Source organism: Vulpes vulpes, chromosome 3 (genome assembly GCF_048418805.1).
Source record: "Vulpes vulpes isolate BD-2025 chromosome 3, VulVul3, whole genome shotgun sequence".
Classification (NCBI taxonomy): domain Eukaryota; kingdom Metazoa; phylum Chordata; class Mammalia; order Carnivora; family Canidae; genus Vulpes; species Vulpes vulpes.
In genome coordinates this window covers 115,808,348-115,835,718 of record NC_132782.1, presented here as the reverse complement: position 1 = coordinate 115,835,718, position 27,371 = coordinate 115,808,348, and the positions used below count along the sequence as shown (strand labels likewise).

Genomic DNA, 27,371 nt, shown 5'->3' with positions numbered 1-27,371 from the left:
GATACAATTTGGAATAAACTATATTAGATTATTTTTTGATTGACTCTTAGAATCTAAACATTAAGAAGAATCTTATGGAAGTTACCTAGTCTGATCTCTTATATAACCTTATGAAGCAGTTATCCAACATCTGTTTGAGCACCTATACAAAGCACAGAATTGGATTCTTTTTTATACTTCCGATTGTCTCAAAGTTTTTCATTAAGTAGCCCTTGGATTCTCTCTCATAGCTTCCAACCAGTAGTACTTCTCTGGAGAATGAAGATAAAGTATCTGCAAGTAAAAATGTATCAGTGAAACATAGTAATGAATATCTTAATAACTCGTGTTTCTTTGTTTCACAGGCTCCTCTGTGGGCATACATTGCTTGTGCGTGTGGCCTTTTCATTTATCAGTCTTTGGACGCTATAGATGGGAAACAGGCAAGAAGAACTAATAGTAGCTCTCCTTTGGGAGAACTTTTTGATCATGGTTGTGATTCACTATCAACAGGTATTGTTGATTTTTTAATGTTAATGACTAATAGTGATAAAAGTAATGTGATGAACAATGTTGGAATACATAAGAGGTTTATGTTATGCTAGTTATCAGAATAAGTGATTTATATCAAGCTTTAAAGTTTTCAAAAGACTATAAATATGGTTAACATTTGTTCATTATTGGCTATATGGGGAAATTTAGAAATTAAGTTAATTTCTACGTAAGTTATTTTTAAACCTAAATATTATTCTTTTGACATCTGTTGTTTTTAAAATCTTAGGGCATAGAGACACCTGGGTGGCTTAGCGATTGAGCATCTGCCTTTGGCTCAGGGTGTGATCCCGGTCTGGGGATCAAGTCCTACATGGACTCCCCGCAGGGAGCCTGCTTCTCCCTCTCCTGTGTCTCTGCCTCTCTGTGTCTCTCATGAATAAATAAATAAAAATCTTAAAAAAAAAAGTCTTAGGGCATAATTGTCATCATCAAAAATCTCACAAATTATAGACTAGTACAGTAGTGGGAGACTAGGAAATTCATGGTCTTTATATTTAAATGGATCTTCTGTTGATGTTTAAAATTATGTTGCTGACCTGGACTGGTAATGGACTCAGATAAAAAGACTAAAAAGAAATATACTAAAGGCTAGCAATAGATGAGTTACGATATCTTACATTATAGATAGTATAATTTTGTACTTAAAAAAAATAATATTGTACTTTTTTAAAGGGAAAAGAGATTTAGAGATTTAGAACTAAATGACAGTTTCTAACTACTCTTCCTGATAGGAATACCCCTATCCCCTTATGCACACACATATTTTTTTTTAGGTTTTCTTGTCACTTGGCATAGCATTTAAAATATTTTTAAAAGAAACAAACAATCCTGCAATAGTTTTACCTCTTAAACTCGGTTTGCAGTTGTAGGTTCATGTGAAAATCATTGTTTTGATACGTCCCAACAATAACCCACTTAGTAGAGGAAAGTGAGTAGCTAAGCACTTATAACTCAGTACTCAAGAAAAATTCAAGACTTCCACTGAATACAGAGGCTTGTTGGGCATCTTGAAAGGACATTATAATTGGGTGACTATGGAATGATAGGTATCCTATTTTTTAAATGATAATTTTTTTTAAGATTTTATTTATTCATGAGAGATACACAGAGAGAGAGGCAGAGACACAGGCAGAGGGAGAAATAGGCTCCCTGTAGGGAGCCCAATATGGGACTCCAACCCAGGAGCCCGGGGACACGCCCTGAGTCGAAGGCAGACCCTCAACTGCTGAGCCATCCAGGCATCCCAAGTAATGATCATTTTTGTTCTATAGTTTGAGTTCTAAACTTTTATAGGAAGTATTTTTCTATATAAGACACTCATAATTATATCTACTACATAAGAAAAGATAGCTATGAATCTAAAATAAAAATCCGTCGTTTTGTGAATTATTTAGGCCTTTAGTTTTTCTTTTTCTCAAAAATCACATAGTATTTCAGGCACTATTTGAAATCCTTTACGATACTGATTTATTTTTTTCTGGTTTTTATCGTCATGTTAAAAGTAAGGAAACTGAAGTATAGGAGATGGGTTTTGTTTTGTTTCTCACTCTGGCTTGTAATTTTTTACTGTTCATTATTATCACTATCACTAAGTTGGGAGAATACTCAATAAAATGCTCAAGTATTTTAGTTGCTTTTGATTTGGTTTCACTATGTGATATAGTGAAGAAACTGAAATTTTGAGGGGAAAGGTAATGTAAAAGATTATATCCTGCTTTCCTGGTACCCTGGATAACTGAGAGAAGATTGTACATTCATAGCAAGTCTTCTTTTTGCCTAATCTAAAATCATTCCCAATAAGGGAAGGGAGAAGAAATGTGTGGGAAATATCAGAAAGGGAGACAGAACATAAAGACTCCTAACTCTGGGAAACGAACTAGGGGTTGGTGGAAGGGGAGGAGGGCGGGGGGGTGGGGGTGAATGGGTGATGGGCACTGAGGGGGGCACTTGATGGGATGAGCACTGGGTGTTATTCTGTGTGTTGGCAAATTGAACACCAATAAAAATAAATTATTAAAAAAAATAAAAATGAAAATAAATAAAATAAAATAAAATCATTCCCAGCTCAGTTAATGTTGATTATTTAGATTGTTCAGTTTTTATTGTAATCTTTCTCTTGCAGTTTTTGTGGTTCTTGGAACTTGTATCGCAGTGCAGCTGGGGACAAACCCTGACTGGATGTTTTTTTGTTGTTTTGCTGGGACATTTATGTTCTATTGTGCACACTGGCAGACTTATGTTTCTGGAACATTGCGATTTGGAATGTAAGTAATGCTTGATGGTAATTTGTTTCCTCTTTCAGATATGGTTTCTGTTACAATTAGGTATTTCAATATTAGGAATTAATCGGAGTACTAAATTAGTTTAGCAAATAAAATAAATTTAAAACTCATTATAGCTGCCAGTGGTCTCTGTTGTCCTATCATACTGTTTAAAAGAAAATATTAGAACCTCTCAACAAATATTTTTAAAATAATATGAAAAGCAGTAGCCCCTTTTCACTCATACCCATTTGTTTTTCCCCCAGATAAATTCACTGTATTTTCCTGTTGTTATTCTCCTTAACTCAGTTTTCTTTTGACATACGAAAATGCATTCTCAGGAAAGGTAAGATAGTTATGACAGCAAAGAGCAACTCTCATCTCTAAACATCATAGTTTAATTAGATTTTTTTCTTTTCATATTATTTATGAATGTATGAAAATCTAAGCTCTTGATAATTCGGCTGACATGACATACCATATAAATTACTACCACCGGGCAGCCCCAGTGGTGGCTCAGCAGTTTAGCACCGCCTTTGGCCTGGGGTGTGATCCTGGAAACCTGGGATCGAGTCCCACATTGGGCTCCCTGCATGGAGCCTGCTTCTCCCTCTGCCAGTGTCTCTGCTTCTCTCTCTCTGTCTGTCATGAATAAATAAATAAAATCTTTTAAAAATATAAATAAATAAATAAATAAATAAATAAATAAATTACTGCCACCAACAAAATGCCCAAGAATTTTAAAAATAAAATACAAATTCCTTTCAAACTCTAAAATGAATGGTTGCTACTTGGTCATCAGTATTTTTCTTTAAATATTAATGAGTAAACTAGTCTTGGAATGAGGTAAAGGATGGAATTCATCAACTAGTGTTTAATTAAGTATCACAGATCCTGTTTACACTGCTGAAGCTAGTCTTATTTTTTTCATGGTGTAGGATTAAAAGAGAAAACTTGAGAAAAGACTCTGAATACTTCATGAAATATCCAAATAAAAGTCTCTGATTGAAAATGATACAACATCTTAACCTAGTCTTTTTAAGATCAATCATTAATGGATATTTAAATTTTAGATTTCTCATAAACTTTGTTTTCTAGGTCTTGTAATAGCCAGAATGCACAGAAATTCTTACAAGTTTAGTTCAAATGATTTTTGCTACACTTATTTAAATAGAACTTAAGATGTCCTTAACTTACGACAGTAACAATAATTATTAATATTTTGGATGTTAACTAAAAGCTTGTCCTGGAAGAATTTCATAATAAAGAGGTTTAGAAAACATATTAAAGGCCCATCTTAAGGTACACATTACTCTTAGTGACAATAGTAGACATGTGTGTCCAGTTGAAAATCATATGCCTGTGTGTTCTTCAGCAGTTTATAGAATGATCAGTGCTCAGAAAATGTTAGGGATTTCTGATATTAAAAAACAGTAAGTGAAATATTGTGTGCAGATATTTCTTCTCAATGCTGTTTTTATAGCCTTTAAGTAAGGTTTTTATAGTATGATGAAGTGATGTTACAGTTTTCAAAAGTAGCAGAATTTGTAATATCTGGATTCAACATAGTTTATTTCAGTGTTTACTACCTCATAGTTAACTTTCAAGCCCTTATTTGAAAGCTTATTTATCATCAGCCCTAATTAATTCTCTTTCCCTTTCAAGTAAAGCAGTACCAACCATGTATTAGGGGAACTGAAGAAAGGAAAGTGAATAAACCATGGAAGTGGGGAAAGAGTAAATAGTGGTTTTTTGGGGTTGTTGTTTTTTTTTAAAGATTTTATTTATTCATGAGAGACACAGAAAGAGAGAGGCAGAGACACAGGCAGAGGGAGAAGCAGGCTCCATGCAGGGAGCTCAACGTGGGACTCAATCCCAGGTCTCCAGGATCATGCCCTGGGCTGAAGGCGGCGCTAAACTGCTGGGCCACCAGGGCTGCCCATAAATAGTGTTTCTAGGAGTGATTTGATATCACAGCTTTTTATTTGCGAGTCTTAGAACATCCTTTGTAATATATTCCTGTGATGAAATGTGTACTTTGACAACTATGAACAGTTCCATACTGTTAAATCATAAGATGCCTGTAGGGGAGTGGCAGGAGATAAGGCTGGAGAAGATCCAGAGAATCAGGGACTTCTGTGTCCTGCCAAGAAATATAGGCTTTTGTCCTGAATCTGTCTATTAGCCTTTGCAGGATCTAAACCAGGGAAATGACTAAAGGACCGTTTGGAAGAAGCAGGCTGGCAATATTCAGAGGGTGAATTATAGTGGACTGTGATAGAAGTAAGGAGACCCTTAGGAGTCATCAGCATCATTAACGTGAGGAGTGCTGATGCCTGAGCTAGAGCGGTAACAGCGCAAGCAGACAGAAAGTCATAGGTTGGAGAGAAGCCTAAGAGGTAGAAACTAGGACTACATCTCTATCTGCTTATGGAGAACAAATGAGCGAGCAGAGACTGGAGTAACTCCCTGTTCCCCTCCATGGGTGGTTAGAAGGAAAGTGGAGAAAGGCACCACAGGCAGAGGAACTTGCAATCTATTTGAAAGGAGAAGTTCTACCTAGAACGTGTATGTAAGAGATTTTAGACATATAAGTAGAATGAAATAGCTTAGAAAACTTAGAAAGCGAGCCTAGGAAGAAGCCTATGAAAATTACTGAACAACCAGAGAAGGAGGCATACCAGAATGAAAAGCCAGAGATTTCAAAAGAGAACAACACTAAGTGCTGCCAAGACTCAAAAGGAGGACAGAAAATTATATGCTGAATTTGGCAGTTTGAGACCATCCAGTAGCGTAGAAGCCAGATTGTAGAGGGATGAGAAGTGAAAGGAATAAATAAGCACACATTTAGTACAGGTGACTTACAAAATATGTGGCTGTGATGATGGGAAGAAGCAAGGCATCTACTAGAAGAAAGAACATACATTCAAAGGAAGGAGGGTTTTATATTTACACAGAAGAACTTGACTAGAGAAGAGATTGAAGATATTTGGGTGGAAAAAGGGAGAGATGGATATATGGAGCTTGAAAATGCAGGACCAGAGTTTATGGTGACAGGCAGAGGGGCTACATGGAAGGACACTCTCCCACTCAGACTACAGTGCTTCTTTGTAATGCTGTGAATATATATATAGAAATATTGGGGCCAGTTTGAATTCAATATCTCAATTTAAATGACTTGTTAGTATTGCAAAGAATTGGTTTTGATTTGGGAAATTTGAATATAATTTTCTGAAATACTGCATTCATATTAAGGCTGCACCATTTTTTAGAGTAAAAGCAGTTCTCAACATTCATAGAAATGTGCTGCAAGTGCTTACATTTAAGGAGGTATTTATCAAAAAAACCAATATAGTGGAGGCATATGGAATAATAGCAATATTCCTAAAGAAATTTTTAAAATGCCATTTTAGATTTCACATTCTTTTAAAGAGTGGAGAGAATAGGCAGATGTATAATAGGCTAAATATCGAAGTAAAGTTTATATGTATGGAGGAGAAAGTACAAATTTTATTTTCTTTAATTAGAAAAGAATAAGATAAACTCTGAAATGTAATTTGACTAAAGAAGTTTTTTAAAATCCCTTGCTTTTTCTTACTCCTTTTTGGAGAAAAGTGAAAGCAGCTTTAGATACCTTAGGAATTTTATTTTAAAATACTTGTATTTTGTTTGTTTTATTTTGATGTTTACACACAAGTGAAAAGAATCACGAGGATTTCTTTTTCATAAATAATCAATTCAGGTTGTTGTGTGTTTAATAACCACATAGCATATTTACCAAATAAGAGATTTTTATTTTTTTCTTAATCTCTTAATGTCACTAATTTAGTTGCTATTGTTTGCTCATAGTATCTTGACCAAAAATAGGCACCATAATTTAATTAATCTCTAACGAAACTGAATAATTTCCATTCAGAGTCAGATATTATGTGAAAGCCAATGTGATTTGGATACATTGTCCCTGAAATTATCAGCTAAATCTTCCAGTACTTTGCTCTGATCACAGCTGAAAGCTGCCTTGTACAGAGAATATTAGTACCTTTCACATCTAGACAGACCCTTGTCCTGACAGTGCTTCTGGACTGAGCTAGTAGAGGTCTGACGGAGATGAGTACTGATCATCGGGACCCTTCTAGGCCCATCTTTGCCCATTAGGATTTTTACGAGCCTGGATTTGAAAGACTGGGAAGGGACCGGGCTCAGAGGCTAGAACTTCACAGAAGGATCAGATCAATGGAAGAAAATAAGAATTATGAATTGAAGCTCATTTGTAAACATTTGTAAAATATTCTTTAAGATGTTTATGGATTATATTGAATGTAAGAGATCATGTTTCCTCTCGTAAGGCTTAAACCCTATATATCTAGATATTTTAAAATCTGTAATTTATATATGTATGTGTATAGAATCATTTTTTATAAATTAAATGCTTAGAAACTCTAATAAAACTGTTTATGCAAAAACACTCGCCTTAAAAAAATCCTCCACCCTATGAAAGGTAGAATTCTACCATTTCAGGGAAAAAAAATTTTTTCACAAGACAAAAAAATTATCATAATAAATTGAACTAGGTCGACCATACCTTGTCTCAAGTGTTATCTCCAAATTATTGTCTGTATATTCAGCTTGAGCAAGGCCTATTTCCTAATTTGTAAATCAAGAATTTTGGATTTGATGGTATCTAAGGTTCCTTCTATAAGTCTATTAATTTCACAAATGTTATTTCCAATGTACTTATTATTTATAGTTATAGCAGGCAGAGTATTTCTCTTTATTACATTTTCTAATTCGTGCTTCTAATGTTTCACATTTACATTTGCTAAAAACTCTGCCACCACATGTTTATTTCTATGTAAGTAGATAACTTCTGACTTTTTCTTTTCTAGTTAAACAAGAAAAGTGAATAGGCTATATATTCTGATAGTCTGATCAATCCAATTCAGTTCTTACCCAAGAAACCTTTAAAGAATAAGTATTTGAAGATATCCTAGTAATTAAAAACTGTTAATGTTGTAATCCAAACTGTCTGTTAACATATAATCCACTTCTTGTGGATTAAGAATTAGGAAACTTCCTCTTGAATGCCTATATAGGATATTTATATCTTTAGAATTTTAAGATTTATCACATAAACTAATAAATATCAAAGATTTTTCCTTTCAGTTTCTAGCTTCCCGGTGTATTTTTTGTTGTTGTTTATAGTGATTCAGTCATTAAGATTGTCCTCATTTTAATTTTATTAAATTGCTGTAGAGCATATCTTAAAATATCTTAAGTATATTAATGTAAAGCCTAGATTGCAGTTTGAACTCTCAGATCATCAGGTAATAATATAGACTTGTTTTTATCTCCTTTAGCATTCCTCAGCTCTTAATTTTGATTATGTGGTTTTGAATTGAAGCCTGTTGTATACCGCTACTTTTTCTGTCACCAGCTGTGTCCCAAAACTTCTTTAGTGATTGAATTGGACATCTTACTTATTTTTACTACTAATAAACTAATCTGATACGGAGTTACAATCTTAATATGGAATTAAAAGAAAAAGAGGAAGAAAGATAAGATTCTGGACTAGAGATTATCAGGAAACAGGACAAGGAGCTGACTGGATTGATTTGGTTCTAGCCATATCCAAAGAAGTCAGTTTCCCCTTGCCCTTTCCACATACATGTACTAATTCTACTAAGATAGCAGAGGTAGGAGCATGGTGAGATGTATGTGGGGCGGTGAAGGGGTGAGGGACAGGGGCCTGGGAGCACTCCTGTCCAGAGAAGTCTGGATAGGTTCTGGCACTGAAGGGACCTGTGTCAAAGATAATATGATTATTTGGCAAGTAGTATTCACTACTTGGCTAATTAAGAGTTGATGGTATTTTTAGTTTTAGTGTTTCCAGCTCCTATTTACAAGTCATTTATTCAGTATGTTACAGTTTGAATTTTTAAACTTTTCTACTATTTTGGTTTGGGTAAGAAATATACATGTTTACATAAGGATAGTAATAGTACTGTATAAATTGTATAATTGAATCTTTAGATGTCTTTATAAGGGTAATGCTACCTTTTAAATCTGTTTTTGCTACCTATAAGGCTCTTTGGCAAAAGCTCTGAGTAAAGTTATTTTGAAATGTTTGTTTCCTTATGCATAGATTCGATGTTACAGAGTCCCAGATCATAATTATAATATGCCAGCTTCTCACAGGAACCCTGGGACCTTGGTTCTGGAACTTCACGGTAACTGCTAGAATATTCATGCTGTCCGATGAACAGTGGCGTGAACTTGATAAAGACAGCACCTTTGTCATGCACAGAGTAATTAAACTACAAAAAATAAAAAGTCTTCTGGTGGTATTTCACAGACAAACAGGTTAATAGAAAACCATTTAAATATATATAGGGCAATAAAAATCCACCCTATTAAATTTTTTTTAAAATAATATTTCTAGTGATTTGATGCTAAAAACAATGATCTCTCTCACATACTATACCTAATACCATTTTTGCTCTATGTAATATTTTTAAAACAAATACCTTTCCACCATTAACTAGATTTTTTTTTTTTTTTGGTATTTATATTTTGAAAACAATAAAGCAAGCAGTTTCCCTTTAGACAAGTAAGTTGAGAGGACTCTTAATAGTAATGTAGGAAAGGTTCTATGTATTCTCTTAACTCCTGTAGAATATTGTTTAAGCAGTCTAGTACCACTTCTGCTTCTGTTTTCAATGACCTTGGTTTTTTAAAAAATTAATCTTTGAAGCTATTCTCATTCCTATTTGTGTTGTTTATTGTTTTCTTCTCTTAGTTGTGCTTTTAAAACTAAGTATCCTTTGCTTTTCATGTTACCATAGCTATCTTTTGAATACTCTCCTTTTTCAGATTTGGTTTGTTTTCAATAAAGTACATATTTCCTTAGTACCTTTTTCCTCTCACATGAAAATTATAATTTTGACCTTAATACTTTTAAAAGTAAATAATAATACCTTTTTCCTCTCACATTAGAATTATAATTTTAACCTTAATGACTTTTAAAAGTTCAAAAAGATTTGTTAGAAAATGGTTTCCCAGTAGTATAGTCCAGAATCCTTCACACTTTAGTATGAAAGATATATTCACAAGAAAAATAGTTTAAATTCCTTTTTTTTTTTTTTTTTGCAGTTTATGGAGTGTTGGGGAACTGTTCATATGGACACATAACAGATCATTCTGGCAATACAAGGCTGCATTAGGTTTTCTATATTGAATCTCCATGCTTTAAAATGTTTCAGTAAAAAAAAAAAATAAAAAAAAATAAAATGTTTCAGTAATGTGATAGAAATAATAAGTCTGATAGCAAAGTTCTTTCTGAAAGATATCTTGCAGCATTGTAAATCCATTTATTCAGTGGCAGAAGTGACATCTTTGGGGACAGATTAATAGTGATTAATAGTCTACATGTTTTTTCTTTTTTTTTTTTCAGAATAAGCTTAGAATTTGGAAAATATTGAAATACTATAGGCATGATATAGAAGCAAAATGAGAGCCATTTTCATTTGAATTTATAATGTGTTTGCATAATTATTTGTGGGAGTCCTTCCTATGGTAGAATAATGTGCATAGTTCAGAATGTAGCATCTTTTTAGCACCACCCTACCCATAACCTGTCTTCTGGTACTTTCCTCAAAGACCTGAAACTTGATGCTCACTGCAGTTGTCTAGATTTATAATTTTTAATGGCTTTTTATGTTGTTATTACACTCACCGAAGGTCTTTTCTCTCAGTGTTCTTAGTGAAAATAGTCAGGATATACTTACTTACTTTCACCTTGTCTATGATAACAAAGTACCTGTACTTATGAAGACTTTTCTATTAAAATGTTTCTAGAAACTAATGCATTTTAAATTTAACATCCTGAAAAATCTTTTGGAAATACATTATTTTATCAGTTGCTAACTTGCAGAGATTTTCTTTTGCTTCTAATATTTGTTGCTTTTAACCAATTTTATCACTGAAATGAGACTGTCATATGTTTCTTTGTGGGTCTTTTCCTTTTTTTTTATAAAGTTCAGGGGGAAAAAAATAAGCTTAAGAAATAGTTGTTCATTATATTTTGTTTCCAGTTAATTTAACTTATTAGCATCTGAAATTCCTATGCTATTGCCTGTTGTTTTCTACCATTTTAAGGAAAGGTGTGTTAGAATACAAGAAGCATCATCCTGTGTGGGCTCCTTAGTGATAACAAGTTAAAAACTTAGGAGTTTTTACCCCAGTTGATCACTAAACTAAAGATTTTTAGCACTGTGTAGGTACAACGCTTCCAATTTCTTTCGAGGCTCTGCCATGTATTTCTGTAACCGTGGAAAAGTCAATTAACCTAACTGAATTTCTTCATCTATAAAATGGTGGCAATAGTTCCTACCTCCTAGAATAGTTGCAAAGATTAATAGTCAAAATGTAAAGTGCTAACTAACTATAGTGCCTGGCATATAGTTAAGTGTTTGTTACCACTATTATCATATTAATTTTAAGACCTGTGTTAGTAATTCCAAGCAGTTTCCAGATTTCTTCCAGAATTGATTATGCTAGCTTGAGAGGAAGAATAGGTCCGTGATCCCTTCATTTTACTCCATCAAGATTGTTACTAAATGAGATGAGAGGACTCTCCTAATCCTTCTGTTTCCAAGGGTATAAGGGCCTGCTATCCTCTTAAATATGAGACCTAAACTTTAGTTCCTCTTAGAGGACTCACTAAATGTTCTAGCCTTTGGCTTTTTTTGTCTTCCTATTCAAAAAAATCACTGGATAGATTATTGTTTGGTTTTTAGTCTTCCAGATAATTGAAAGATCCATATAGTCATTCATGTGGTAGATAACACGGTTTTAAATAATTCAGCTTATCTCAAAAGTAAATGCTTAGACTTTGTATGTACCACTTGATCATAAAATATCATAGTTATCATTCGCCAGTCTGGTTAATGTTGTTTAACATTTAGCTTGCCATGCCCAGTTTGCTTGTCAGAGGTAAAAAGTAAAATATTGGAAGGCATTATGGTCAATTTCTAGGCCAGTCTTCATTGAAATCTACCAAGATTTCACCCCACCCATTGGTATTTATAGTATAATAAAAGTTGTGGTTATAAGTTCCAAGAACTTCCGATCCATTTACAGATAATTGCAAATCGGTAGTTAATAGCACTCTAATACTTGAATAGGATTCCAGACACACTAAGTGGATGTCTTTTCAAACAAAATTATTTTTAAATAATAAATAGCTCACAAGTCAAGTTGTACAAATCTGGGTTTTTTGGACATTGTGAATTTAGCCCTAGTGCATATTCTGTGTTAACCAAGCTAATAGCCAACCCAAATTATAACACAATTACATTTTAAACTATGTAGTTTAACAACAAAAAAAAATGTTATATATATAGCTGCAAATATATCTTTGAATGTGTATGTCACACATAGGAAGAAAAATAGATTAACTTGTTTTATTTCTGATATTAGAGTGGAAAGACATAAAACATTCTGGGAAAAGATTAACATGCTTACCAGCTTTCACAGAATGTCAGTTAAATCCCTTCACATCCCTCAGGTAGTCTGTTGGAATTCAAACCAAATGCATTTGTTAGGTATCTTGCTGAACACTGGAAAAAATAAAAATGAAACTCAAAATGGAAATTTTCTTCGTAATTAGTTAACTTAGGTAGTTTGGGGTTGTTACACCCGGGCCACATTTTAAACCTGTAATTCTGATGCAATAACTGATCTAGGCTGCCTTTCTGTTGTGATGAAGGCCCCATGAGTTTCTCATTCCAGCTACAGAGTTTCTGTTCTCTGTTTAGTAGTTAAAATTACTCATATTAATTTGAGATCTCTTTACCTCTTAGTCAATAGACCATTGAGATGTTGTTAGGAGATTTATTATTGAATATTCAAAGTTGCTTTGCCACATTAGAGTCTCCCCATCAGAAGAGGGACCTTAGTCTTTACAACTGGTTTGCTTCTTTTCCATTTTTCTTCTGGGACAGCCATCAGAACATTGTTTATTGATGGCTTGCTATAGTAATTTAAGTGGATTGTACACAGCAACTAGGAACATACCTTTTGCACTTTGATAACCTAAACTAAAATAAAGTAGAAATAAATTATTTAAAGCAATATCATTCAGGAAATTCAAATACCTTCATGGTTACAGAAAATTAAGTGTATTTTCATCTAATTTTCCCCCTCTGAAACTTTTATGCTATGGTAATCTAATGCCGTGGAAAAGAGATTTATTTTCCCATATGTCTTTTTTGGTGTGGTTATGGAGGATTTTTCGTTTTTTAGTTTTTAAGTAGTCATCCCAACATTTGGGAATTTTATCACCCATGTTATTTTGAAAATAATAATGAGGAATTGACTATAGAAATGCCAGATTCCTGCCTTTATATAACATTCTTCCTTCTGGATAATTTTCTTTCTTCCCCAGGCAAAAGGAGTGAAATGAGCTCCCTCCTAATATATGTTACAGTAAATTCAGCTTATGCTAAGAGATTTCTTAGTGGAAAGGTGGGAAAGTGGACTGCCACATAACCAGCTCTTTTCTAAATAGAATCATTGACTCTTTTGTTCATTGTTAATCGCTTCTGCCACCTGTCCTCTTGGCTTGCTTAGTTCCTGTCTCTGGGGATGGCCTCTTACTGCACCCTTTTTCATTGACAGTCAAGATTAGAGCCACACCTCCAGGAGTGGTGATTGGCAGTTCTCATGATTCAGAGCAGGAGAGGCTCATCCAGGAGTACTGAGTATTCCTGTAAATCAGATAAGCAAACAGGAAAATATATTCTTAACTACCTACAGCTGGTAAGTAAGTTATTTTGGACTCTCTCTAACATTAAGGCATTGTTGGTCTAAATACAGTGACAGTATCTGAATGGTTTAGAAAATTCTGTCTTCTGTCTTCCAAAATTTCCAAACAAGCTAATCCATAAAACTACCTAGGAATCCTAGTTTGGGACTTTGTAAAGATCTTTCATGTTTCCTATTCTCTTTTACATTCATCCAAGGTACAAAGATTAATTGCATGAGGTTCCCTCCATTTTTATTTTGTAATTCTATACTTCTGGCCCTTCCCCTCCCAGAAGGCTACTTCATATATCCAGCAAAATGTTGTAAGATGTCTGCCCTCCTCCACCCAAGACAGAGTCGATCATCTCTGACACCTGCTTAGTCTCCTGAATCTGCTACTGAGTGTAATTCCCCTTATTGGCAACACCACTCATCAGGTCAGCTCTACAGATTCTTTTTAGCCTAATTCAGTCCATTTTTTACCCCCAATAAATGTGTATTTAAAGATAATTACATCACTATATGTTTGCAACTTAAGCTTCTGTTCAGTAAACACTCGAGCAAACAAAGCTCAGTTTTTTAGTTGTGAGATACTGGTTTCAACTTATTTATTATGGGTGTGAGGCTTACATACCTATCTCACATTATGTTTTAAGTGTCAGTTTTGGAAATGGGGGCTCCATTCTGCTCTGGGAATTGAATCCCCTTACTGCTTTGATAATCTATTTTCCATAGACTAATATTTTTAAAAATTACCTTCTTAGTAATTATTCACTTTGTTTAAAACTAACATTTTAAAAAAGGTATGCAGTGTATGGTCTCCTTCCCATCCTCATCTCCCAGCTGTCCATTCCCACACTGTCCTGTCCAATAGGTAACCACAGTTCTTACTTTGTAATATATCCTTCCAGAAATATGTTATGTAATTAATTGGCAAAATATAGAATATTTATTTTCTATATCACTATATAGGGAGCTGCCCACTTTTTTTAAAAGCTACCAAATATTCTGTTGTATGGAAGTACCAGGAATTCTGTAACTGCTCCCTCACTGAGGGCTACTTTAAAATTTTTCCTATTATAAATAATGCTGTAATAAATAACCTTGTACAAACATTTTGTGTGAGCATATCTATAGGATAAATTCTGAGAATTTTAATTTTGGATCCAATAATCTGAGAATAATAATCTCAAGATTATATATACAAAGTGCTAGTCTGTAGAAGGAAAGGAATACCAGTTTGTGCTTTGCTCCTCAATCTTTTTGTCCATATTCTTTTTTTCCAGACTTTCAGACTTCTAATTTCTACTGCCCTGTTTTTATACCAGGTTTGTCTTTTCTTGACTATAAGATCATTTTCAGCAACCTCAAAACTAATTCTTGGCTGCTTTCAGTTCTTCTTTCTAGAAATCTTAGGGTAGTTGACCTAATAAGCATAAGAATTTGATTGGGAATTGAAACTTTTTTCCACACCCCTACCGTGGAAGACATTAAATTAATATAACTAAAGGGCAGTAAGTTTTGTAAGATCTCAGTGATTTATGTTACTTCAGTAAAAACTCACCATTTCCTCCACTTGGTAATACAGAACACTTATTTCAAGATTTCATATTATATAAGCAGTACAATGCAGTCCTCTCTGCTTGACGCTCAAAATTTAATATACACATATCCTACCTCAGCCCCTTTTTTCTTTTTCTTGGTTTTTGTAGTTTTCTTGGTTTTTGTTTTTGTTTTTTGTTTTTTTTTTGTGTGTGTATGTGTGTTTTTTTGTTGGTTTTTTGTTTTTGTTTTTTTTGGTGGGAAAGGTTAAGCTATAGTTTCAGCCCAACTCAATAAGTCAGAAATTTCCTTGTGGAAAGGAGGGGTTTTTATTGCTCTGTGAAATTCATCAAATTAAATTAAAAGCCTCTGGATTTTATTTGATTTTGCTCATAACAAATTTTTGACACCTCCTTTTCCCCCTCTCCTCAATATTTGAGATTTTTTCTATTGTGCATGATAGAGGAATGCTGCTAAGCTTGCAAGTAATTAACTTGAAATTGTTTTGAGTAATTCTGCTTTTTTGGCTTTTTGTACCTAATCAGAATTGATGTGACTGAAGTGCAAATCTTCATAATAATCATGCATTTGCTGGCAGTGATTGGAGGACCACCTTTTTGGCAATCTATGGTAACTTTGTTCACATTGTGTATCCCATGTAATGCATGTTGTCTTTTGCTTGTGTTTTCTAAAACAGGATAATTCAGTTAAAGGGTGATGTGTAAAATTATTTTATTGTTTCTGAAAATGAAAAACCACAGCAGTGGTAGGACACAAACTTCTCTTTGGGGCATGGTGAATTTTAGTACTTGGAGTTAGGTGGTACATTAGGTCCATTCCAGGGCTATTGTTTTTAAAGGCTGTTTGAATTATTATTTGTCATTCCATTTTACATCTGAGGAAACAACGGATAGTATAGCAAGTTAACCAATGACAAGATGAGACTTTTTTCTCTTTCTGAGGTATATGAGTCTACTAGTTTTTCTATCATATGCTTAAAGCTGAATAACAAATTTGGGGTAGTAGATAAACTAGCCCCCAAACAGAACAAATGCTTATTTAAGTCAGTGCCATAGAATTGTTTTAACAAGCCAGGACCTTGATTTTCAACCTGACCTATAAACACAAAATTTTTTTTCCCCACAAAATTCTGAAAGAGAGATCATAATATGTATAATATCCAGACCAAGACTTAGGAACCAGACTGCCTGAGTTCCATCTAGGCTCCACTGCCTATTATGTGGTGTTCAACTCTCTTTGGCTGAGTCAGTTTTTATTTCATAGGATTATTCTTTTTTGTTAAATGAGTAATACATGCAAGGCATTTAGAACAGTGTGTATCAAATGCAGTATCAGTGAAAGCTGCTCTTACAGTTGGAATTTCTCTTTCCAAATTTGAGTCAAGGTAGTTTGTAATCTCTGGTCCAGTTAACTGCTGATCACTACCACCACCCCTTCAGAATTTACAATTCATTTGATGTGATCTTACCAAAATAGATACTACTCCTAAACAAACAATTCTTAAAAATCAGGTTAATTTTAAAATATAAGGGAAATTGACCTAACAAGATCTTTTCCATTATGATAGTAAATTAGATACTTGAGGAGGTATAATTGACATACTTTTCTGAGTATTCATCACTAGAGATGGTTTAATGCCTTGTCAAGAGAATAGGGGTGTGAGGAAGGAGGAGATAAAGGAATAAAAATAATCCATAGTTAACCAGGAAAATTCTGAAACTATCCAGTCACGTATATAATATCATTCAAATTCACATCTTTCCTACACATTAGTCTCAAAAGCCAATAGGATCTTTAGTGAAATCTAAAATATATTCTAGGGGATCCCTGGGTGGCGCAGCGGTTTGGCGCCTGCCTTTGGCCCAGGGTGCGATCCTGGAGACCCGGGATCGAATCCCACATCAGGCTCCCGGCGCATGGAGCCTGCTTCTCCCTCTGCCTGTGTCTCTGCCTCTCTCTCTTTCTCTCTGTATGACTATCATAAATAAATAAAATTAAAAAAAATATATATAAAAAAAATAAAATAAAATAAAATAAAATATATTCTAGTGAAATCTGAGCTCTATGGAATAGATATATGGATATAGATATATAGAGAGATATGTAGATACAGAGAATTTTATTACTTTTACTTTTCAGTAGGTTGTAGTTATTTTTATATATACACTTGACCCCTGAACAACACAAGTTTAAGCTGCAAGGGTCCACTTATATGCAAAAAAAATTTTTATAGATATAGTACAGTAAATGTATTTTATCTTCCTCATGATTTTCTCAATATCATTTTTTTAGCATTCTTTACTGTAAGAATATAGTATTTGATACATATCCAAAATATGTGTTAATTGACTATGTTACCAGTAAGGCTTCTGGTCAACAGTATGCTACTAGTAGTTCAGTTTTGGAGGGAATCAAAAGTTCATGCAGATTTTCAGCTGCATAGGGAGGGGGGGCACTCGTAATCCTCATGTTGTTCATGAGTCAGTTGTAGGTTGACTTAAATATATTTGTGTCTCTTGACCAAATTGATTATTATGTTTATAGGCTTTGAGTTTTATACCAAAATCTCCCTTCTTCCAAAATGTTTTAAGTATCTTAAACATATATAAATTACCTATAAAGTAACCAAAACAGTAACCAAAAAAACTGTGATTTCTGACTTGATCATTGGAAATCAAGGTCAGTATCAGGTATATACCTGATTATCCTTATCAGTATGGAAATACATAAAGCATGATTGCAAATGAAGTTATAGGCTATGAAGTTTTAAGAGAGAATGCATGAGTGAGGGGGGAAGAGGCAGAGGGAAGGAGGATTTTTCTTTTTAATTTCTTTTTTTTCCTTTTTTTTTATATATATATAGAATGGGTGGGAAGAGAGAGAGTGCACATGAGGGGATTGGAGAGAATCCCAATCAGGCTCTACATCCAGCACAGAGCCCACCTCCGGGCTCAATCTCATGACCCTGAGATCGTGACCTGAGCCAAATTCAAGAATTAGACACTTAACTGAATGAGCCCCTAAATATCCTTACTTTTTTAGGTGGTTCTTGGCAGTGAATTTGCCTCAGGTACATTTGTTACCTTTTTTATTAGGATTTATATATATGTACTTAACAGAAGTGATTTTTTTTTTCTTTTAAAAGGATCAGCTGGGGATCCCTGGGTGGCGCAGCGGTTTAGCGCCTGCCTTTGGCCCAGGGCACGATCCTGGAGACCCGGGATCGAATCCCACGTCGGGCTCCCGGTGCATGGAGCCTGCTTCTCCCTCTGCCTATGTCTCTGCCTCTCTCTCTCTCTGTGTGTGACTACCATAAATAAAATAAAAATTAAAAAAAAAAAAAAGGATCAGCTGTTTAGTCTTGTCTTTATTGATAATTAAGATAATATAATCATCCTTTTTTACTATATGTTTTAAAAGTAACATTAGGAACTCTCAGATCCAAGACTGAAATAAAATCCCCAGCCCAGCAACCAGTTCCAGTAATAGGCTAGGTTGCAAAGGGAAACAGATTCTTGGGCCTTTGTCTTAGTGTTACTGGCCCTACTGTTACCATCATTAAACTGAAAGGGAAGGGCCTAACTTCTCCAGGAGTATTTGGAGGCTCAGTACAGATTCCCATAATTGGCCTCAGAACCACTATATTTCTTTTTTTGTGCTGTTTCAAATTGCATTAGGAAAGATTACATGGAACACTTTAACTTACTTTTGTGTCAAAATGGAGAAAAGATATCTGTTTAAGACACAGCTGTGAAATTCCCATCTCTTTTGAAGTTGAGGGCATAAAATGGAAATTGTTTTCCAAATCCTTGTTAAAAGGCTTTTACTGATAGTAAAGAAGCAAATTTAAGTTAACAAAATCAGTACAAATGTCTTCATAAAGCTGATCCAGAAGATCAGGTATTTTGCAAAAAGATAAGTGATTTATATCTGGTGCTCACCTATTTCCTGCTTTTTTTTTTTTTTTTTTTTTTTAACTTCAGAGGTAAGTTTTTACCAAAGTTTGTAATTAGTTCTATTGGTTTTAGTTGTTTGTTTTTTTGTGGGGTTTTTTTTTTCCATGCACAAAAGTCAGTGCATGGGTTTATACATTGCAAGAAACAAAACAACAATCCATATTGTTGACTTTCTGTATTGTTTCCCCAAAAGAATGTATAATCTTTTGGCATGTCTCGAAACTATCTTTTATCATATCACTTTTTTTTTTTTTAAAGAAGAATATCATTCTGAAAGGGACCCATATATAATCCCTTCATGTTTACTTTCACTGATGTTTGACTCTTTTAAATGTAGTAGTTGATTAAATGTGTACTCAACCATAAGACACTTTTGGAATCCAGTTAAGACAAGTCATGAAAGACTATAGGTGAAGTTTCAGGATTTCTTAGGTAGAACTAAAAACTTACTATGTAGTGTAACTTACTTGTGTCTCATTCTTAAAGACTGAAGAAGTGCCTAATACTTAAATCAGACCTGGTGATTTTCCTTAAACTTTGGTAGACTCTAATTATTGTTACAATAAGTTTTGGTGGAAATCACTTACACTAAAAGTATTTGAAGACAATGTATCTCAAATTGATACATTATATTTCTGCTAAAATTTGTAAAGCCTTTAAGAACATTTTATTCCCCTAAGAATACTTATCTTAACGAATTAATAATTGATATTCTATAATTATCCAAACTATTGAACCAAAACGTGTCCATTGTAATCTGGTAAGTCTGAGAATTTAATATAGCTTTTCATTCTCTAACCTTATTTAAAATGAATTATGTTGGACTGATATTATTTAGATGCATAATGTGATAGCATGAATCCGGAGGATTTTTCCCCTGGCTGTAGAGCAGACACCATGACCCAAGGGAGTTCTTTCTTTTCCTAGTCTGAAAGACCCAGAGCTCTGATAAAGGTGTTTTCAATACAGCCTTCTTGCTATTTCTGTAGAGTGGATACTCCTTGGTTGCTTTGGATGAGTTCCAAGAGGAGGAGGACAGAAAGGGAAAGATTAAGAAAGGTAGAATGTGCCCACCCTCCTTGATCCTGGGTGGGAGTAAAAATGGCAACAATTTTAGTGCTTTTTGTAGGTGGTTTACTTGGTACTGATTTTTCAGGGATTGCCTAGTGAGGCTTCGGATTCCTCTCATTCTAGCTTTCCCTTCACTTTGCCTCAGATTTTCTTGTAGCTAACATCCTTTTTCCTTCTTAATACGAGGGAAGATGTGTCTTCATATTCTCCTGTGACAGTAATTCTACAGAAAGAGTAAGAGAAAGGGAGATCTTAATCTTCATTCAACAAGTATATATTGAGAACTTAAAATATATTCGTGGCTTTAGAGAGAGTATAAAAATCAATACAAACAAAATCCTACAATCAAGAGCTTAGGGTTTGGTGTATATAGCTATACTGCTATATGAAGTGGAAAGGATCCTAAGAATGTTTATGACACCTTCCTTACTTTGTGGTCCAAGCCATTTACTAATTTGCCTGGCTTTTTTAATGTTTCTGTTTATTCTTTCAACAGGCAACAGTTTCCATTTACCTGAAGCATTTTCACCAAATTTTAATTATAGTTGTGGTATTATTCAGTTCAGTTGTGGCACAGATTACTGCTGTGCCAGAGTTGGCACTCATTCGAAACCCTGGCCCTGATACAGGCATGCCCCTGTAATGGATTAATGCTTTGTTTCTTTTGAAATCTGAGGGAGTATAGTATTTTTTCCTGTTTGCCATACAGGTCTTTTGTCTCTGGAGGGAAAAGGAAACTAGCCAGGATATTAAATTAAGCCAGGTGCATTAGATTAAGATTGTACTATCCCTAGTTTTTTTAACTAGAGCAGAAAAATCTTTTGGAGCTCAAAGTATCGATGGTGTTGATTTTCTTCTTGATGGTAAACAAGTTTTGATTTGGGCTGTTGGGTTTAGAAATAAATTAGGGAAGGAAGAAGACCATTTAGGATGCTCTGTAAAGTTCTGGGCTTAATTTTTAAGTTGACCTACTTCATTTTAGAAAACTAAGGACTGCCATAGTACAACTTGAAATTTGAACAGATTACAATTTATTTTAGAGCTGAGTTTTGCAAGAGGTCATAGAGTTGTGTAAAACTGAGTTCTTCAAAGTTTTGAAGAAATAGAGTATGTAAACGTTAAGATTTATGTCTGTGCCTATTTTACTTGGGTTTTATATGTACAAAAAAAATAGGAAATGTGACATTTCCTATTTGGTTTTGAAATAGTGGCCCTAAAAAGTATAAACAGCCCTAATTAAAACGTTTTCATTTTAACAACTCAATGCCTATTAAACCCTATGCACTTCTGGAATTTTGTACCTATACTCATTTGTTTCTATTAATAGAATATATCACTTTATGTTGCTTTATTTTCAACCCATATTGGACAAAATGTGAGCTTTCTTGAAAGCTGAATGAGAGATGCAAAGAGGAAGAAAATCTTAAATGATTTTCTAAAAAGTATATTTCATTTGAAATGGTGGAAATCATGCTTGCAAGATTGAATGCATGATCCCAGTGCACTGAACCCTCCTCACTTTAGGTAAATCAATCCATATTTTGGTACAATATAAAAATATATTATTTGCTTCTTTTGAAGAGGAAACTTAACATGTTAAAATTTTGGATACACAATTGTACCTGCTTCAGTGTGCTTGATGTCTCTTTTGCCCTGTATATGAATGTCTTCGTGGCTGCCCTCTGCATTTTCAAGCTGCTTGTATCCTAACAGTTTGGAGTTTGGAGCTCTTTTGAGTACAGCTTTCATCTTCCATTCCCTAATCTGCAGATTTTTAAAATCTACTTGCAAATATGTATAGTCTTTAATGCTCCATGCTTTCTCTATCATAACAATTAATTACAAACTACAGACTTAAAGGTAGATTTCCAAAAATGTATTAAGAAAAAGGCAAAGTACACTTCATTTATACAAAGTCCAGAAGACAGCCTGTTCCACTGTTCCCAGACTTCTGGAATATATTAGGTGAACTCTACTTAGCTTATGGCACAAATTAATAAAGTTGGATCAGTAATTTTTTTAAAGGTTGGAGTCAGAAGTGAGATTAATTTCTACATACCCTTTTTTTCTTGGTTACATTATTTATAATGGAAAGAGGGAAATGTTCATTAAGGATTTGCCAAACTGGAGGGAATGGAGGATATACGGGGTATGAATCAAATGTCTGTTACATTTTCTTATTTTAATTTGTATATATTTTAATTGTTCTCTCTCTCTACCCATTAAAGATTCCAGTGCTGAATATTCAAATGAAAATTTTTCCTGCACTTTGTACTGTAGCAGGGACCATATTTTCCTGTACAAATTACTTCCGTGTAATCTTCACAGGTGGTGTTGGAAAAAATGGATCAACAATAGCAGTGAGTACATCTTAAGATTTCCAGCGATTATTTATACCAAGATTTGGTTTTGTAGTTGCTCTTTCATTGGAATTGTATAAAATACTTGTTAATTTAGAGTTTCTGTTTAAACAAAAAATAATATCCAAAACTTCTCAGTTTTACCTATATATGCATATGTTTATATGCTTACATGCATTTTTTTCACACAGGCACAAGCACATTTATTACACATACATATTTTTTAAAGTATGATTGGGACCCCTGGGTGGCTCAGTCAGTTGAGCATCTGGCTCTTAGTTTTGGCTCAGGTCATGAACTGGAGGTCCGCAGTTGAGCCCTGCATCGGGTTCCGTACTCAGCTTAGAGTCTGCTTGGGATCCTCTCCCTCTCCTCCTTCCCCACTCATGCTATCTTTCAAATACATAAATAAAGATAAATGTAAAAGTAAATAGAAGTATGATCTGCTTTGTAAAATAAACCTGGCCATGTAAGTAAAATCGTCAATTTGCCTAACCAGCCCGTGCTGCTCTTTTCTTCTTTAGCTGTTCTGGTATTCAGTTATAGGAACTGCTGGCTGGCAGGTACCATGAGGTTCTTAAAAGTTTGAGCTGATCTGTCTTACAGCAGATCCACATAGTATCTGATAATATTGAGTGCCATTAATCTCTCCCCTCTCTTTACTCTGCACAGGGAACAAGTGTCCTCTCTCCTTTTCTCCATATTGGATCGGTGATTACCCTAGCTGCAATGATCTATAAGAAATCAGCAGTTCAGCTTTTTGAAAAGCATCCCTGTCTTTATATACTGACATTCGGTTTTGTATCTGCTAAAATCACTAATAAGCTTGTGGTAAGCCCCAGAGTTTTTATTTGTTTTTACATTCATCTCATTTTGATTTTATGGCACCAGTTTTCATTCTACAGCTTCCTGACCAGTTCTAGAGTTCACTCTCCTCCATCAACAAGTGAAGCTATAACCTGAGGTTACCAGAAGCTCCGTGGATCTCCATAACTCTTCTTTCTGCTGCAGTTTAATTTAGTGCTTTAGTTTATCTGCCTTTTCCAGTCTCAGTCTGTACATTCAAATTAAGGCTCTTTATTAAAAGCATCTTTGAGGGGCTCTGCTACATGGGCTGTTTGGTGTATAACTCTCATACACCTTGTCAGTTTTTTAGTTTTGGAAATTCAACTTTTTATCCAGCGTTGCTAAATAATTCTTGAAATTTGTGATTTGAACACAAAATTGATTTAGTGTACACCTCACAGTTACTCTAGTGTGAAAGCGCCTGCACATCCATTTCTCTTTTATTTGCAGGTGGCACACATGACTAAAAGTGAAATGCATCTGCTCGACACAGCATTCATAGGTCCAGCACTTTTGTTTCTGGACCAGTATTTTAACAGCTTTATTGATGAATATATTGTACTTTGGATTGCTCTGGTAAGTATCATACTGTCTCCTATTTTATGATTTGTTTTCTTGTTTCTGTGGGCCAGTGCTGAAAGATCATATAATGGTAACGATTTGGCATACCAAAAAACCACAATTACAGGACTTGGCAAGAGTTCGTGTGGTTTCATCTTTGAGCCATTTTTTGCATTATTCTTATTCGTGTTGCCTTCATCGGGGCTCAAAAATTCCAGATTTCTGACTGTGTAGAGCAGGAGTGAAGTTTTATCGGAACACAGCCATGGCCATTCATGTATTGTCTGTGGCTGCTTTCAAGCTACAATGGCAAAGTTGAGCAGTTGAAATGAAGATGGCATGGTCCACAGAACCTCAAGTATTTACTGTCTCTCCGGAAAGAGTTTGTTAATCCTTCGCATAAAGGAAAAATCCGTGAGGAAATTGAGTTGTTAAATCATATGGAATTGAAAACAAATCTGAAAAGAAGGGAAGAAAGTCAGAGGAGCCCGTCCTCTTTGCTTTCAGGAAGCTTAGGTATGGCCTAAGCAGGTCCTGAGAATCTAATAGTCTCTCTTCTTTCCAGGTGTTCTCTTTCTTTGATTTGATCCGCTACTGTGTCAGTGTTTGCAATCAGATTGCGTCTCACCTACACATACATGTCTTCAGAATCAAGGTCTCTACGGCTCATTCTAATCATCATTAATGAAGTTAACTTGGTGTCGTTATATAGGAAACTCATGTTTTCTGCAGGAAAGAATCTGAACATATTAAGGAGAATGGGGTGTATAAGAACAACTATAATTTATAATAATCAATGTTGTATAACTTTTCTTTGTTCTTGGTAGCACTCCTTACCTATCCTGTGTGAGAATGAGAATTTCAAGTTCCATCCTGTAATTGTCCATATTGTCATGCAGGATTTGGCCAAAGGAAGCATGCAGGAAAAATTGCCATGTGTTTGTAATTATCCTGGATTCAGAATAAAATTGTCCTGGGGAACCAATCCCTAGTGGTGGAGATTTCTAATGTAGAATATTTGCAGGCCAAAAAATGGTTGCTTTATAATTTTAACAAATCATCTTTTAGTGACATCCTTGTTTAGTGTCTTCTCAAGCTTTCTTTAACTAAGGAGCTCAGCTTGTGGCACAGATATATCCCACTAGCTTGTGAGATGGAATTAGCGATAAAGACCTTGAATTTGGATTGAAAGGTTTCCTGTCTTTACATTGTTGAGAAAGTCATTTTTTTATTGCTCAAGAAATGGTAATTCTCATGGGTTTGGGAAATCCTGTTAGCATGCAGAGTAATGTGATAACTTTGTTGATCCATTTTATTTTTTTAAATAAATATATGATCTGAAAGCCAGCCTTTTTCTGTTTTATTCAGTGGAAAGATAACTGAGTTTTAATGTCATTTTTTAAAATTTAAGCAAAATTTATTTCTGTTCTTTAATAAGGAAATTCAGTCAGCCACTTTGTCATGTGTCCTGCGATCTATTTTGTATAAGCTACTTAACTTAAACATAGAACTAAAAAATAAAATAAAAAATCAAATGAAACAGAACTATATTCATTTTCCCTCTCAATAGGTTTTTTTGCTGTACTTGTTACCTTTGAGATTATGTCTTCCCCTAGATTTTCAAGAAGGGAGGTTTAGGCCTCTCTGAGGCAGTTAGTAAAAAACTGTACTTCTATTCTGGCTCCATAATATACTACAGTTTGAAATGAGGACCAGATATCTTTAGTAGATATAATCCAGATCTGTTTCCTTTGTATGTAGATAGTACAGTTGCTTGAAGGGAGGGGGTCCGCAGAAAAGAAACTAAAGAAAATAAACTATCTTCTTACTGATTTTTATTTATACCCTGTTTCCATAATCCTGGGTGAACAGTGGCTGCGCTGCCTCAGCTGATAGAACTCTGGTTTCTTGCACTATTAATGCTTCCATTAACCCCATGTAGTCTTGAGTAGCAGTGACAGTGAACCCTTCAATTTCTTTGCTCGACTGTAGCAATAAAGAGAAATCTCTTTTTATTTTTGCTTGTTAGCAACTTCTCCAGCATCTGGGGTAGAGAAGTACATAGAGGAAAATGCCAGAGCAGGTCCAGTTTAGGACAAAGCAGGAAAAAAGAATGATTCTACTTATTTGGTACAGTTAACCTGTTGCCTTGCTTGATTATTGCAATAGACACAGCAGATGTTAGTTACCTACAGTGGGAATTGAGGTCTGGGAGAGGCTAAGTGGCATACCAATGACACACAGTTGTTACTTTTCCAAATGGAAATTAGACCCCGTATCTTCTGAATCCTGGTCCAATGTTCTCTCCTACACCTTAGTAGGTTTGGGTGTCAAAAGCTGTAAACTGAAATGTTCAAATCTTTTTCAGCTGAAGGGAATCTGGAAAATGCTCAGATATTTGGTGTGTGCTTCCTTAGCTCTTGGTACCATTGTCATCAGATCAAGGGTATGTTTATAGAAAACCTCAGCTGGCCTTGCCTCTTCTTGAGATCATATATACCTGGTAAGATAACAGAATCACCTGAAGGAGCTTTAAAAATCACGGCTTCCTGAGTCCTATCTCTAGAGATGATTGGTAGGTTTGGGATGAGGTCTCAGAAAGTACTTTCAGAAGCTTCCCAGGATTCCAGTCCTTACTCTAAAACTTTTTGAGGTACAGCTAGGTTTAGGAACCAGTGCTGTAAACTAATCTACCTAAAAAGATGTGGTGATTCTTCACAAAAAGTAGCAGCATACTTAACAGGTGGTGTGTGGACAGTGGGACACCAGTAGTATGTCTCTGTGCTTCCCACATCAAATTCCATTGGCTTTAACTTCAATTTGGCCATCCCAGTCCTCTCTTTCGCCCCCCAAAGACATTTGTGCTCTGTATAGAATTCAGGGACCTCTGAGGGCCACACATATATATATACATTAAAAATACATTAAAAAATGAGAGTTTTGAAAGACGAGGCTTCCCATCCCTTACACTGTTGAAACAGAAGCTGTCATTGGTAGCACAGAGGGAAGGGGCACTTGGGTAGCTCAGTCAGTGAAGCCTTTGATTTGAGCTTAGGTCATAATCTTCAGGGTCATGGGATCGAGCCCATGTCAGGCTCTGTGGCTCAGCACTGAGTCGGCCTGTTCCTCTTTCCCAACTGCGGGTCCTCTCGCTCTCTCTCACTCTAATAAAATCTGGAAGAAAAAAAATTACAGAGGGAACATGGACAAGGTGATTACTAAACTACTTTGGGTTCTTAAGATGATGATACTATTTCCTGAAAGAGGGAAAATGACAATGAAGCAATCCCTCTACCTTTAGCTAAAGATTGAACTGGGCTTCTCAAAATAACCAAGTAGGAAGTTGGATTGAAGGTTCCACAGTTGGATTGAAGGTTCCAAACCAGAAGTGATGGGCAGACAGACCTGGCTTTGGA

At 34.9% G+C, this 27,371-nt stretch overlaps 1 protein-coding gene across 4 annotated transcripts in view; it reads left to right on the top strand.

Annotated features, from left to right (window-relative positions):
* The window catches only part of CEPT1 (choline/ethanolamine phosphotransferase 1), a 37,751-nt gene extending 12,449 nt beyond the window's left edge, over positions 1-25,302 (top strand). For 2 of the 4 annotated variants that reach the window (XM_025982402.2, XM_025982412.2), the window contains exons 3-9: positions 345-492; positions 2,657-2,798; positions 15,686-15,770; positions 22,417-22,548; positions 23,221-23,379; positions 23,845-23,970; positions 24,521-25,302. In XM_025982402.2, the coding sequence (XP_025838187.1) occupies positions 345-492; positions 2,657-2,798; positions 15,686-15,770; positions 22,417-22,548; positions 23,221-23,379; positions 23,845-23,970; positions 24,521-24,640 (912 nt within the window). In that variant the 3' untranslated portion in view covers positions 24,641-25,302. Of the gene's footprint in view, positions 1-344; positions 493-2,656; positions 2,799-8,937; positions 9,023-15,685; positions 15,771-22,416; positions 22,549-23,220; positions 23,380-23,844; positions 23,971-24,520 lie in introns of all 4 variants that reach the window. The other 2 variants (XM_025982421.2, XM_072754347.1) reach the window with 1 other exon arrangement.
* The last annotated feature ends 2,069 nt before the right edge of the window (positions 25,303-27,371 follow it).